The 15,176-nt window shown below is 35.4% G+C and overlaps 3 protein-coding genes across 9 annotated transcripts in view; 1 reads left to right on the forward strand and 2 right to left on the reverse strand.

Moving 5' to 3' along the window:
* Positions 1–3,303, reverse strand: part of LOC122356403 (SLX4 interacting protein) — a 37,106-nt gene extending 33,803 nt beyond the window's left edge. For all 3 annotated transcript variants that reach the window (XM_043255081.1, XM_043255080.1, XM_043255078.1), the window contains exons 1-2: positions 3,086–3,303; positions 2,901–2,936 (exon numbers count right to left, since the gene is read on the reverse strand). In XM_043255081.1, the coding sequence (XP_043111016.1) occupies positions 2,901–2,927 (27 nt within the window). In that variant the 5' untranslated portion in view covers positions 2,928–2,936; positions 3,086–3,303. The remainder of the gene's footprint in view (positions 1–2,900; positions 2,937–3,085) is intronic.
* A 258-nt stretch (positions 3,304–3,561) lies between these two features.
* mkks (MKKS centrosomal shuttling protein) lies at positions 3,562–7,794 on the forward strand. Of its 5 annotated transcripts, XM_043255057.1 has the most exons (6): positions 3,562–3,662; positions 3,738–3,793; positions 4,090–5,066; positions 5,852–6,033; positions 6,561–6,671; positions 7,331–7,794. In XM_043255057.1, the coding sequence occupies exons 3-6, from the start codon at positions 4,091–4,093 to the stop codon at positions 7,727–7,729; spliced, it is 1,668 nt and encodes a 555-aa protein (XP_043110992.1). In that variant the 5' UTR covers positions 3,562–3,662; positions 3,738–3,793; position 4,090; the 3' UTR covers positions 7,730–7,794. The 5 variants fall into 5 exon arrangements, with proteins under 5 accessions (XP_043110992.1, XP_043110990.1, XP_043110989.1 ...); XM_043255055.1 differs by having other exon boundaries at positions 3,738–5,066; XM_043255054.1 differs by lacking the exon at positions 3,738–3,793.
* A 1,338-nt stretch (positions 7,795–9,132) lies between these two features.
* On the reverse strand, positions 9,133–12,494 carry srd5a2b (steroid-5-alpha-reductase, alpha polypeptide 2b). The gene is made up of 5 exons (XM_043255089.1): positions 11,993–12,494; positions 11,198–11,361; positions 9,871–9,972; positions 9,587–9,737; positions 9,133–9,410 (listed from the first exon to the last, which is right to left on the reverse strand). Exons 1-5 carry the CDS (start codon positions 12,265–12,267, stop codon positions 9,344–9,346), a joined length of 759 nt encoding a protein of 252 aa, XP_043111024.1. The 5' UTR covers positions 12,268–12,494; the 3' UTR covers positions 9,133–9,343.
* Between the last annotated feature and the right edge of the window lie 2,682 nt (positions 12,495–15,176).

Raw genomic sequence — 15,176 nt, forward strand, 5'->3', positions numbered from 1 at the left:
AAAACTGCACTGCACAGTGGAAACATGACATCCAGCTTAATGTTGCTGTGTCAGGCTGGACAGGATCTTCAAACGATGACTCTACTAATCACTTGCACAGGTGCTTTACCTGTATTTTGAATTAGGGTTAGTTAAATTTTTTCCTCTTATGGTGTATTTGTAGTTGTCTTTAAGGAATAGTCCACCTCGAAATAAAATTCTGCTGAAATGTTGTTCACCATTAGGTGAAGCAAAAAACTGAAAAGTTGTATTGACAAAAAAAAAAACAACAACAACAACTATTAAGTGTCTTCTGGCCACTTGTATCTAAATGGTAATCTAGAACTCATTATTGGAAAAGGTCCATTTTCTGTTGTTGTCGTCTCACATCAAAATCCACTGACATTTGTGTTTAGAATTGTTTGACTTGTAAATAGCCCTTGATATCCACAGCATGTTTCTTTCCTGATTCAGACAAGAGCGTTTTCATTGCAATATTGGATCAGAGTATATGAGCGCGAATGGTATATGAGTGCAGCGGTGTCATTTTGAATAGAACAAGGAGTTTTTTTTTTTTTAAAGTCTGAGTGTTGTGGATTTCCATCGTTCCGAGAGCATTCCACTATCGCTCCATCGCGAGTACAATTCATGCCAATGACCCATAATATAAACAGCAAATTTAGCCAGCTTGATAGAGAAGGATCACCCAAATTAGAAAGAATGTGAAGGTTATGATGAAGACAAGTTATACTTTAAAGGAATTAGTTTGTCCTTCTAAATATGCTACTGAATATTTTCAGGTAAAAGCATACGATTTAAACAGGTATAACACTTCACATTCACATGCAATCGCTCTCTCAATAATGCATTTAAACAAATGTAATCTTGTAAACATCTTACTTCATCTATCCTATTTGCAATGAGACAATAATTGACAAAAACTTATTTTCATCAAACAAAATTTGCTCCTGAAAAAAAGCAATAACGCTGACAACGTTATAAGCGCTGCATACAATATGAAAAATGTTTGCACACTAGTGTTCCAACAAGCCACTTTGAAACACTCCTGTTATTTTATGTTCTTCTTTTTATATATACTATGAACAGAACTGTGATGTTTTAAACATACTGAAACTCTTTAGCCTCGGAGTAGTATTTCTGATCAGCTGAGCGAGGAGTGGGAAATGCTGAACCCGGAGCGGAAAATTGTTGCCCTCCACTCACATTTTAGGTTGTGGATAGAAATTTAAATAAAGTTGTTGATTGCTTGACGATTATTGTGTTGTTTTTAATCATCTGTTCGAACTCTCATTCTGACGGCACCCACTCACTGCAGAGGATCCAATGGTGAAGTGATGCAAAATTTCTTCAAATCTGTTCTGATGAACAAAAAAACTCATCTACAGAGCCTGAAAGTTAGTATATTTTTAGTAAATGTTCATTTTTAGGTGAATTTCATTTTCCCATTGTTTTGTTCTAAACCTATGACACAGGTCTTCTGTGCCACTAGAACAGCAAAGCTGAGAACTGGGCCAGCTTAGGGCATTGTTTGCTACACCATTTTTAAATGTCTCCCTGTGGTCACAGTGTTGGGCATGACAGTTCCTTTCTCAGGGAGAGCAACATATATAACAGTATCATTATGTGCAGACTGGGAGGGTGAAGTTGGTGAGTGGCGCTCTCCCACAATGAAAAACAGAAAGACGGGAGAGATGATGAGTGAGAAAGACAGAAAGAGAGAAATATGCAGCCAAAGTCTGGCACTAAACGCGGATGTGTGTGTGTCCAGGAACTAGAGTCTTCGCTATATGAAACATCAACAAAAAAAGAAACCCGGGGCTTTTTAGCGCTTAATAGAAACATCTGACATGCATTAGCACTGACATTCATTCATCTGGCCTGTGGATGAATAGACAGGACCGGTCCAGCATCTGAGCTGCTGAGAAACATGGAGGAGACATTCAGCTAGCTGGATAGATGATTGTAAAAACATCCAAATAGGATGCGATGTAAAAGAAGGAGACCGAGGTACGGACAATATGATGCAACCCTAACATCCTGAAAGTTTTTTAGCATGGATTGTAACAAATGCAGGTTGAACAAGTAATGGGCATGTCCTGTTTGTAAACGTTATGTCCTGTAAACTACAAACTAAATACATTTCAGACAGTTCAATGTTGTTGAACTACCTGAGGCAACTCATTGCTGAAGCGACCACCCCCTCTAGTGTTAGGAAAGTGACATACAGATAATTTTTTTTTTTCAACTGAATGAGATGGTCTTCACTGCAAGGTCCAGGGGGTAAGATTTAATCCAATTCTATCTCCTCCTACTTCACATATCCCTAAACTCTCCACCCCCTGGATGTGGATATAACTATGCCCCCTGGATCTTGTGTACTGCAGTAAGGAGCTACTGAACTGCTCCGAGCACCACTTTAAGCCTTGATTTTAAGTCCCCATACATTTTTTTGAGGTTTCTTATTTAAAAAGAAAAAAAAAACTCCATTATCTCAGGGACATTGTATAGAAGCCTATTTCTGCCACATAAAAAATAAATAAATCATGCTTTGGGCAATCATAACAATGGCATAAATTACGAGACAAAAAGTAAACAAACAAAAAAAAGATTCAGGAAATTTCTAAATTCTAAGATATTAAAAATATTAAAAACATTATTATAATACAAGGGGGATAAAATTTAGAATTTAGAGTTTAGATTAAGTTTTTATTAAATTCCAAATTAAATTTTGCATTGAAAAAAATACAAAAGTTTAATAATTAATAATTATGATTTACCAAAGGGGAAATGGCCTTGCATATTTGCAATGAACAACAATAATGTCCTCACAAAATACTTCAGCAACAGCCAAGTTTCTACAATCAACAGATAAAAATAAATAAATAAATATGTTCACATACCTTGACTACAAACTTAGAAGACTGCATTCTGAGACACTGCAAAAATTCAAAGAAAAAATGTGTAGAACCATAAAAAATTCACAATCAAATAACTTCAGAGAAACACAAAAATAAATATTATTGCTGCAAACACGAAAATGTTCATACAGTAATAAAAACCTAAACACCTAGCGTGAAATACTCACATGTTCGTGCGAGAAGCAGTTGGACGGAAGTTGTAAGAAAATAAAAAAGGGTATTGTAAAATAACGCTCACAGACTTGTCTTATGATATTCCTGGGTTGTGTAGATATATATTGACATTATAAAATCTTTAATTAATATGACTCAAGGATAACAATAAAATAGCAATGATGAAAGTCGCTTTAATCATTTTCTCCCGCCGTTGGTTTGAAACTTGCTCTGTCACGTTAGGACCCCGGCGCTTGCAGTTGTCACGGAGACGCAGTCGGATATAGGAGGCTGCATGCTTTGCCAGCCAGCCGAGTTCGTCATTCCAAGTAAACTGCGAAACATTCATGACAGTATATCGCTAAAAAAATTATAGTCACGTATTCAATGTATAATCTTAGCGATTAAAAATCCAATCAGAGCTTTATGGGTTTATACTGTTAAATACTTTATATCTGGCATGATTTGGTCACCAGACGAGAGCGTGTGTATGACGTGAACACAATCTGTTTTGCTTTTACCGTTAGGCTTTAAGTTTTTCATGTTTTTATTTCTTAATATGTTTAGTTGAACAGTGAGATACATTTTGGGGTATGTACGAGTCTCAAATGCAACATTCTACACATCTCTTCACGTCTTATAAGACATTACGTTTGTTTTGAATAGATATCGACATCAATTTTCTTATGATTGCTGTACTTCATGTTAAAAGAGTAATTTGGGTGAGTAGTTATCCAAATATAGTTATGAAGTGACATGCCGAGCCTCACAGCAACATTTGTTTTATAATTATGCATGCCGTTAATAACCTCATTTTACTTGACATATAATTTTATACTTTTAAAATTCTATTTGTCTGACCACAGGGTCATTTAAAAAGAACAAAAAAACATGATAGATATATGAGCTGCGATATATTCTTTCTTTTATTAATATATTAGATATAATCTATTAATTTCTGGTTATTGAAAAGCAACTATTGATAACATTCAGTAAATTTCTCTGTACGAAACCACAGCATGTCTCGCATTTGTAAGAAGAAACCTGCTGTGTGCACAGATGAGCCACTTTCCAACAGTACCATCTGCCAAAAGATGGCTCTGTTGAGAAATATATTCTGTACTGCCTACGGACCTACTGGCAGACTGAAACAAATACACAACCATATTGGAGGCCATGTCTTGACGACGTCAACCTCTTCAGCCCTGCTCAAACGAGTGGATATGTCTGAGCCGCTTCTCAAAATGATCTCAACTGCTGTTCAACATCACACTGCACGGTACAGTGACTCTGGGCTGTTTATGGGGATTTTGATGCTCAGACTTATCGAAAATACTCAAAAATATAACCTCAGGACAGCTGCAGCAGCCAAGGTATACAAACACATTGTGGAAGAATGCAATGTGTATCTTAAAGGAGACTCTTGTGGTTGCAAGGTGCCAGTAGACTTCAGCAGATGTGATTCATTCATTGCACTGGCCCGCAGCATGATCGCCAGCAAACCAGCCTGTATGTTGAATAGCAAGGAAGCACAGCATATCAGTTCACTGATCGCGCAGGCCTTCTTGTATTCCATCCCTTGCAACTCTTCCGGTGTGACCTGCTTTGGCAGGACAGTCACCATCGGCATCGAGGGCCTGTCTGTGAGTGATTCTTCTATTTTCCCAGGACTGCTGGTGGATGTCCCTGAGTTAATGGATCTTAAGAGACTGGGATCTGGTCCATTTAAGGCAGTGGTTTTCAATGTGTCATTGTCAGGCGATATCTCTGAGTTTGAGGATGTGGTTTTGGAGATCCATAGGGGAGTGGACCCAGAGCGTGATCTCCTTCTGCTGCTCCTGAAACTTGGGGAACAAGTTGTTAAGGACAAAGTGAGATTATTTGCATGCCAAAAAGTAGTACATCCTATTCTGCAACACTACTTGAGGAAACACGGAGTGATCGTCATAGAGAGGCTTGGACTAGCTCTGATCGAACCATTTGTCCAAATAACAGGTAAATGTTTAACAGCAAGGAATATTTATAGAATTGAACTTTATAGCCAATAAATAAATTTATAGCCAATAAATGGAGTTTAACATAATAACAGCGGTTGAACGCTACAAATGAAAAACAAAATCTAAATGTAAAACAAAAACATTTTAAAGTAAAGACAATATACATTTGAAATATGCAATTACAAAAAAGAACTATTTAAATTATATGTTTATTACTATTTTAAAATAATAATAACTACAATTGCGGCATTTAAAATACATATTCTTGTCAGGGAAAATGCCTGTAAGAAAATATAAAAACATGTTGCAAAGGATTCCTATTTCAAATAAATGCTTTTTTTTCACTGAAAATATTAACTCTTTCAACATTGATAATAAGAAATGTTAACATTTTAAAAAAAGAAGCAGCAAATCAGCATATTTGGTTGATTTCTGAAGGATGAAGTGACACTGAAGACTAATGATGCTGAAAAGCTTTGCCATCAAAGGAATAAATTGCACTTAAAATATATTTTTAAAATTATTTAGTAATTAAATATTTAGTAATGCTGTTTCACAATATTACTGTTTTTACTGTGTTTTTGATAACCGAAATGTTTAAGTGGTATGTATGTTATAATGTCTCTATGCATGTACTTACGCTTGTCATTTATTTAAAGCCATGCCTTTTTTTGATTAATACGCAACATCATAATATACAACACCACAGATACAATAGTATTGAAAGATATGGCAGACTACATTCATAGTGGTTTCATTTTGGCTCTGTGTTTAATATTTCAGGTGCTCAGGCTGTTGCTTCTCTTTACTCTTCAGTCCCGGCGGAAGCTTACGGGATTGTTAAAGGACTCTGTTTCCAGTCATGTGGATCCAGAGAGCTGCTCCAGCTCCTTCCTTCTAAAGATGCTGCTGTTAGCACAATGGTTCTCTGCCACAGAAATGAAACCATGCTGGAAGAACTGAAGGTTAAATTGGAGATCTTTATGTTTAATCCATTTACTCATTTGAATAATTTTCATTTAAAATCGCCAATATAATAGTTTACAAACACACAATTCGAAATAATGAAATGATTCACCAAAATGAAGCTTACCATTTTGCTGCTAAAGTTTAAAACATCTGTTTTAATGCTTTTATACTCTTAAGCCGAAACTAATGATACAGTCTTTAGGAAACTTAATGGCCAAATAAAAGCTGCATAAAATCATTGAAATATTCACAATGCTTACTTTTACATCAACAGTAAAATCAGCACAGATAGCTTGTGAATGTACTCTGTATTGCCCCACACTGTCTTTGCACTCGAGTTTATTCTGGGTGCATTCTTTTCTTTTTTAGTTCTCAAACTATGTATTTTCTCAATTTTGCGATTTTTTTTTTTTTTTTTTTCTCTCCAGATTTACTGGATTGCGTTTCTTCATTCAAATTTGTTGCATAAATTCCCATTTTCACTTTTCTCATATGATGAACATTTGTTTCATCCGTTGGACAGATGACATGCCAAAGAGCAGAACATGTGTTGCGACTGACTCTGAGGGAGCCCTACGCCCTGCTAGGAGGAGGCTGCACAGAGACGCTGCTGGCCACCCACATCACACACATGGTATTCTATTCCATTTCGGTTACACATCATATTCAATTGTATTTCTACAGCATTGATTTTAAGGTTCCATTTGTCAGATGAAAAGATTCATGCATTTCATATTCCTTTTTCAGAGGTTTTAACTGTGACATTTATTTTCAAGGCTTGCCAAGTGCCACAGTTCTACCTGACTAGACTATTAAACCGTTCTAGGTTTTAAAATGGTTTGATACCTTACAGCTTTTGTTGGATCATCCCAGATTTCATGATGAATAATTTTGACAAAAAAGTGTGCACATTCAAAAACAACAATGCATACTACACACTGACATTTAAAGCACAACCAAGCATGAACAATTTATCCAGTTAGGCCTTCATAACTTCATAACACAAAAATGTTGCTGTTGGCCAGAATATTTATTTATTTTTTTCATTTTTAGTGTGCAGACATTTGCTGTTTCTTTTTTAGAATGACCATTTTGATGCCATGCTAGTCAAAGCTTATTTAAAAACTTTATATGGTTTGACAAAATTTTACAGTAATTGGAAAATCTGCTCAAACCTATTTTAGATAACCACTAGGGGAGCTGTGACCAAACAAATCCTCTCAACATTAAAATGGGCGTGCCATTGGTGTACCTTTTAATTTCTGCTATATTTAATTTTCTGTCACTTCACAGAATCAATCCAAAGCCGCAACAATAGCTGCAGCTCTGTGCATCTCTCAGTCTGAGTTCCTCATGGCAATCAAGGCGTTCTGCAGCTCTCTGCAATCCGTGGCTCTTTCCTTAGAGCATGATGGACAGGACTGTCTCATTGACTTGACATATGCTCATCGCTGGGTGTCAGATACATACTCCAAAACCTGTGGCTGTGGCCTGGTGGAGGACAGATCCGACCTGGAGAAGACCCTTCTAAATACAGCTTGCCACACTTTCTCTCCTGTTTCCCTGGAACACACTGACAATCAGCCAAGAATATTAGATTCATTTTCTGCCAAGCTCAATGCTTTGAATGTGGCCGTCGAGATGGCTAATTTTGTTCTTGATGTAAAATATATAATTAAGGATATCAATTAAATTGTGATGAATGAAGAGCTGTGCTTTGAATAAAGGGTGTAGGTTTGATGTATTTTATAATCAAATGTTGACTCTTTCTTCAGCAGTAACATGCATGTTAAATATTATTTACACTAAACTACCAAAATATGAGAACTGAGAGTTTGGAGACTGTCTCATTGCTTATATAATGCTACAATTAACTGTACTTTTGCAAATATGCAAGCAGATAAACCTGTTGTCATAAGGACAGGTTTTAAATTAAGAAAAACAAAGTTTAATGGCTAGTAAAACGGTTTTATGGTAGGTACATTTTCACATATTTTAAAGGTATGACAAACGGTTAATTTTGGACCCTGCCTGAGTCATCGTCCTTGTGCCATGTGCCTTTGAGAAAGGTAGCTGCGGGGCTAATTTTCCTGTAATTATTGCACCGTACAGGTAAAAAAAAAAACATCTGCTAAATTAGCACATAGAAGTATCTGCTCTGAAGGAAATTATATATTGTAAGAAAGAACAACGGGTGTGTGTTTTACAGATAGAGTTCTCCGCACTTGGTGCAGTCCGTACTCCTTCCAGTATGTTAGCATTCCTGCCGTTTATTTGGCTAATAAAATATCACATTTAAGCTTCATCAATCAAATGTTCGGTTCGTGAATTAATCACTAGGACAAGTTTAATGAACCGGTTCAACTGATTCAAATCAAAAAGTCCGATGCGTTTACAAGCGTTGACATCGACTTTTTTTATTTTAGGAGTATAATTTAGGAGTTTGTCCATAACGGAGGACTAAGGAGTGAGGTAAATGATGAACGCTGTATGAATTCCGTCAAATGTTTTCGCCTTTTATGATGCTGGCTTGTTTGCAGCTTGATAGAACACGTATGGCACAAGCTTTGTTTTTTCATAAACTTTGCTTCTCCAGAATGTCTGCCGACACTTTTTTTTTTAATGGCGTGTGAAACTAAATTGATAATTTCTATTCTTCTTTCCTTGATTTAAAAAAAAAAAAAAAAAAAAAAAAAGATTTCTTAATTAAATCTTTTTTTACTTTAAATATGAAGTGAAATACCGCATTATTGGCATCAGCACACTTTAATATCACATTTCTGATTAGGCTTTTTTGCACTAAGCAAACAGATAATCCCTCAGTCATCCATGTTGACGAGATGCTCATGACACCGCATAGCCACGCAGTGTTTACACTTTTGACAAATCAGCCTACTTAGTTTTATCTGCATATTAAGCTTCGTGAAAGAATTTTCGAAAATTACACACAACGCAAATACACTAATAACTGCAACAACGTAAAAATTATATATATATATATATATATATATATATATATATATATATATATATATATATATATATATATATATATATATATATATATAAAGACTAAGCTGTAGGCTAGTAAAGTGTGTTGTGATTAAACCAGTATCTCACAGGATGTCAAAACCATTACAAACAATCTAGTAACATGTTCAAGTCATACATTTTAGACTTTTTTGCTACATGCTAAATCAGATTATGAAAATAAACGTACAAAAGTACAGGTGTGCATCATAGCATTTGAGAAGATGAATTCTTTCCTTCTGTCAGAACAAAAACTCCATTAATCTGCCGTGGCTCTTAGAAGATGAAGGGTATGAGAGATCTTCTTGATCTGGGGAAATCTTTGAATTTTTCATTATAGAACCTGGAACACATTAAAGAAACCACATGTGTTTTTCTAACACTTTTTTTCAGTGCATCACTGCATTGTACTCTCAAAACCCAATTTACTGAATTAACGATATACCGCCAGATGCAAAATTATGTCATTTTTAAATGCATAAGTAATATTAATTTTATTAATAAGCGTTTTTAGTTCACCTGTGATGGTGATAGGCTCTCGGGCCTATGAAGCAAATCGTGAAAAAAGCAAAGGCAAATGTGGGTAAAGACCAGGTTGCAACAGCGTAGCCCAGCCACTCCACAATCTCCCCGAAGAAATTTGCTCCAGACACATACTCAAACAAACCTCCTGCAGTTAAAATAAACACATAAATCAGCTTAGCATTTATTCAGTGCAGCTAATTGCAGTTTGCTTACAGAGACTGAGATAAAGACAATAAATGATGAGCGCTGCTAACATAAAAAAAGACCCTGAAGTATACCTCTCGGGATTTTATAGGAAATTTCTCCAGGTTTTCTCAGGCTGCGAAGAATGTGGTCGCTGTGAATATTGATTCCCATTCCCATAAAAAATATAATCAGACCTAGAAAAATATAGATACATTAATATAATATTTTAAAATATAATCAAGCAATTGTTCTAAAGAAATTAGCACCAAAGGATAAGCTTCAGTGCTCTACACTTTTAAAAAATAAAGATCTATTGGTAACTCAGTAAAGTGTCATTTGTTAACATTAGTTAATGTATTAACAAACATGAACAATATGTTTATTGCATTATATATTCATCTTTGTTAACATTAGTTAATAAATAAATACAATCACTTACTGTTAGTTCATGTTAGCTCACAGTGCATTAACTAACATTTAACAAAAACAACTTGTTTTTTTAGTAAATACTGAAATTAGTATTAACTTAGCTAAAAAATCTTATTCTTAGTACATGAACCTTATTCTGAAGTGTTGCCTAATTATTAAAGTATCTTAAAGTTCCAAAAATCATTCTTCTATGAAGTTGCTGTAAAAACCATTTTTAAGTTCAGTTATTAACATGATAATTTTTTATTGAATAAAGGTTGGGAAAAAGTTCTGAATTTAAGGATTATCTCCTTTTTTATTCACAAGTTGGACTTTTTTTTCAGTAGGCCTATTGCATATTGTATGCAATTCCCTATGTAGAATACATTTTATTTCAGTTTGATTCAATACATTTCTTTTTGATGGTAGTAAAAAGGTCAGTACTGTTAGAACAATTAATGCAGCCATAGTAACAGATTTTAGGATGCACAACAGCAGTTTATAGTAAAAGTATGAATATATCTGTTCATATCCTGTATAGACTTCTTTGGCTGTACCTTACATTTATTTCTACTAGTGCTGTCACATGATTTATCATGATTAATTGCATTGAAAATAAAAGTGTTGGTTTACATGCTGTGTATATTTATTATGTATACATAAATACGTATTTCAGAAAAATATATATATATATATATATATATATATATATATATATATATATATATATATATATATATATATATATATAATATTAAATAAATGTATTTATAATATAAATATAGTCATGTAAATGTGAACATTTTTAAAAAATATATACTGTATGTTCATTTATAGATATGCACACACGTTATGCAAACAAAAATGAATTGTGATTAATCCTTCAACAGCACTAATATCTACTTAAATTCAAATTCAGCTGGCAATTAATCATCTCAATTCAAATGCTCAATTTAGTTTTGTATATCACACCCCCGAATTACACTAGTTTTTTCAGTAAACAAGTTTTACCGGTTAGTAAACAGGCCTCAGAAAACCATGTATTGTGATATGTAGCACAGTGCAGCAGATAGTGTGCTTGCAGGAAGCCATTAACAGAGCAAAACACCATCCCTAACAGCATGATGTTAAGCGGATACGGCCGCCCTTTGGTCAGCAGGGAGTAGATGCAGCTCCTGGAAACCAGAATGTTGATACATATCAAATACCATCTCTTGGTCATCGGCCCACAGTACATTACACTTCCACCGTTATTAGCTATGTCTTTTAATTCAACACCTGTTCCCAAACATGTTGCATTGTGTCCAGATCATGCTTCTGTTGAATTATTATCTCTCACTTTATTCACCTGCTTCTGGCCCGGTTATGTATGATTACTCAACCTAAATCTGAATAAAATTCTGCTGTTACATTTCCACTGCCATGATTAATTGTCAGCACAGCAGGATTATCTGAGGAAACAGGATTCGAGAACATTCCACCCAGTGCGTTCCCTTTTGTCCTCGGATTAAGGATATTTTTTTCCTCATTTGTTCTGGGTGAGCTAGATAACAGATCCAGGTTAGTGAAATAGTGTAGCTGAACTTGTGTTAGCTGTATACTAAATAAAAACAAGTACTGTACATGGTGAAAAAAAAATAAAAATGCTGTGATGACATGCCAATGTGGCTACGCGCCTTTTTTCTGGCCTTCTTTATACTAATGATCTTTTTTTTTATGTTGATGTTCAATAACCGTATTATAAGGTGTAACATTTTTAATTGTTTTTCAGCCCCACCAACAATCTCCTACATTCACGCGGCTTACCTCTGGAAGTAGTGCAGGCAGAAGGTCCCGAGCATCAGGTGTCTCCCAGTGCCGTTGTTTCCATCGGTGGTCAGCATCAAAATAAGGGGCACCAGCAGAGCGGGAAGCTCCTGAAGGAACCAGGCGAGCCTTGCAGGCACCATCATGGAGCTGCCCGAGGTGTCCACGTAGCGGCCATAGGCAGCGTGAGATTTCATGAGACATATAAAATGCATTACCCCACCCAAGATCATGGCCAAGCTCAGGCCCCTCACGAGAAGCTCCTGGCACTGCATGGAGGTCGAAGTTCCGTCTAGTTCCAGACCAGGTTTGGGTGACTCTGATGCTGTATCTCCCCTCTTAACCCCTCACCAGAGTTCTGCAAACACAGCGCCTCAGAGCAGCTCCTCCCCGAAAGCAGAGGGTGAGCCGAATCCTGACCGTGCTACAGCTTGCACCCTGCTGAAATGTGAGAATGCCTTTTTTAAAAAGATTTCAGATCCCTTTTTTACATATAGAGATATTTTTTTTCCACTAATGCACTGGTGGTTCACATTTCAGATGAAAAATTGGTCTAAAAACACGAGCATGCGTGTTTTTTGTGTGTGTTTTTTTCTCGGCAAGCCTTGTCTGTTTCTGCCACCTAAGGAGCGTGTGGGTGTTTATGTTTACGTTTGGAAAGGTAAACAGAGAAATTTGGTTCTCAGTATTTTACGAAAGCATCTTTCTCTCATCAACCTGTTTATACAAATTGAAGAGTGAAAAACTAGGAGAAAGGGCTAATTCTTTCGCGTATCATCATATTTCTGGAAGGCAAATGGGTGGGGTTTTATTATGCTTGTTTTGGCACAAACATTAATGCTTATCAAAAGGAAATCCCGTCTCAGACTGTAAAAATAAAGATAAAGATATTTCAGGCACAATTTGGGTTTCCTTACATTTCCACACGGGCAGAGCTATTTGGGTAAACTCTAGGCACCGTTTAAAGGTTCCTCAACTGTGCACCTCACAGGTAAATGTGTTTAGTTATTATAGTATTTCATATAGATTTCAATTTAGATTTGTTTGTTTTTTTTAAATATCCATTAATGTGTAATTGTAGAAAGATCTTTTTAAAAAACAGGTTCACCCGGGGGTTTCTTCAGGTTTATTTCCCTAAACACTTTGGCGTAATCATTAGACAACAAGTTCAGACAATTGACAAATTGCGGAAAAATATTTCCAAATCATACATTCCTGAGGTTGTTATTGTATGATGAATTCAGTTGACTTTCAGAAAAGCACGTGTCTACTTCTATAGCTCACAACAGGTTGTTTCCTGTGATTAAGGGAGCACCCGCTGAGAATGCTGATGAATGCATGAATGCTGTGCATGTAGAGAACTTCATCAAACAGCAGGAAGTATTTCCCCTTGCACCATTTATCCATATTACCAATAGCCTTTCAGTGTTTATGTCCCCGGTAAAAAGCAGACACTCAATAAAAGTCACTTAAAACAACAGGGTTCTCAAAAAAATCCCAGTCCTCCAGTTATGTTTCCAAGGAAACGCTTTAAAAAGAATACGAATTTACAGTCTGACTGATAAATTGATGTATAAAAATAACCCTCTGGCATTATTTCAATTAACAGCGAACGTTAAGCTACTTAATTTTGATTGACGTTGATTTCTAAAAGCATATTTACCTGCTTTGCAAAACTGTAAGCAATTAACAATTAGACAAGTATGTGAATTTCAAAGCAGATTAACCCAATTAATGAGTTTTCCGTTTTGTTTCAGAACGTGATGCAAGCTGGGGACCAACACTGAAGTCATTTCTGGAGTAGAGAGTAGTCACCACAGCTGACACCTGTGTCCAAACGAATACTCAATAATGATCACTTCACTCCAATGTGTTCACTGCAACCTGAAATGGCTCAGGAGATCTGAAATGTCAACGCTGCTAAACTTGAGAACAGATTAATGAAGTGGTATTCGTCGAGCGGGGCCAATTAATGGGAACCCCAGCCTCTTGTTCCCGGTTTAAAAAAAAAAAAAAAAAAAAAAAAGTAAAATATGTGTAAGTTTTAACACAGAATAAATTGTAATCACAAATCAAATTTCAAAGAAGGGTCAAAGAAAAGGAAAAAATAATTAGAAAAAGTAAAAAATAATTGCGTCAGCTGTAGTTTGAAGGTAATAGTTACACAAAATCTTAAAATAGTTGTTTGCCTGGCTTTTATTCCTAATGAATGACACATAAAACAAGTTTTATTTGAAATCTGCATCCATAAGGGGCCTTATTGTTTTATAGCCTTTGATAGCTACAGCAGGCAACATCCAACTAAATAAATAAACCAAGAATAAATAGGAAGTTTTCATTCCACAGGAATTTTGCTGCACACAAAATTAAAAGGTAAACTGGTCTGCCATGCAGATGCTGTGCCAGGTGTGCTCCTTCCATTTAGAATACATGAATGATAATGTGACGATTGCACGAGGCTGGCAAAGCTGTACATGCCAGGTCTGTTAGTAATATAGAAGTTCGTCTGCAAAAGCAATTCAGGAAAAGTATTTCATACGTGTCCGCTTTTATTCATTTAAGCCTTTACGCTACCATTCAAAGGTGTGTGGGTTGATAAGAATTTTGTAATGTTTTGATAGAATTCTCTAATGATCTCTAGTCAGGTTGCATTTATTTGATCTAAAATATAGTGAAAAACTTAATATTGTGAAACATGATTTATTTTACTGTTACTGTTAAAATATAAAATATTTTACTAAGTTACTGTAATTTATTGGTTATTATCATTTAAAAGAACAGCATTTTTTGAATAATAATATTTATTCAAATGTCTTTACTGTTGCTTTTAATCAAATGAGTGTGTCCTTATTGAATAGAAGTATTATTTACAAAAAAAAATAGGACCAGTTAGGAATTTTTACAATTGCAGTCATGTTGCAAAAAAAGCTAAATTCAAATGGTAGCAATAATATCCTCATAATGACTGGAAAACATGTTGAGGATTGCTTTTACTACCCAAAAAACCTTTCATCTTACACATTTGGTTTATTTTGCTCATTTCAGAATAGAATGTGGTTTTAACTGGCATATCCGTGATATCCTTCAATTAGAAAAGAAATGGCAGAGAGGCTACATCTTTGGGAGACAAGCACAAGACCCGTGTTATAATACATGGCATTTTTAATTAATCTTGGCCAACTCC

The sequence above is a fragment of the Puntigrus tetrazona genome, chromosome 13 (assembly GCF_018831695.1).
Source record: "Puntigrus tetrazona isolate hp1 chromosome 13, ASM1883169v1, whole genome shotgun sequence".
NCBI lineage: Eukaryota > Metazoa > Chordata > Actinopteri > Cypriniformes > Cyprinidae > Puntigrus > Puntigrus tetrazona.

Coding starts and splice junctions, on each gene's coding strand:
- srd5a2b (XM_043255089.1), bottom strand. CDS start 12,267: ATGCAGTGCCAGGAGCTTCTCGTGAGGGGCCTGAGCTTGGCCATGATC. Junction 11,362..11,992: donor TGCCTGCACTACTTCCAGAG/GTAAGCCGCGTG, acceptor TCTGGTTTCCAG/GAGCTGCATCTACTCCCTGC. Junction 9,973..11,197: donor TGAGGCCTGTTTACTAACCG/GTAAAACTTGTT, acceptor ATATTTTTCTAG/GTCTGATTATATTTTTTATG.
- mkks (XM_043255055.1), top strand. CDS start 4,091: ATGTCTCGCATTTGTAAGAAGAAACCTGCTGTGTGCACAGATGAGCCA. Junction 5,067..5,851: donor ACCATTTGTCCAAATAACAG/GTAAATGTTTAA, acceptor TTAATATTTCAG/GTGCTCAGGCTGTTGCTTCT. Junction 6,672..7,330: donor CCACCCACATCACACACATG/GTATTCTATTCC, acceptor GTCACTTCACAG/AATCAATCCAAAGCCGCAAC.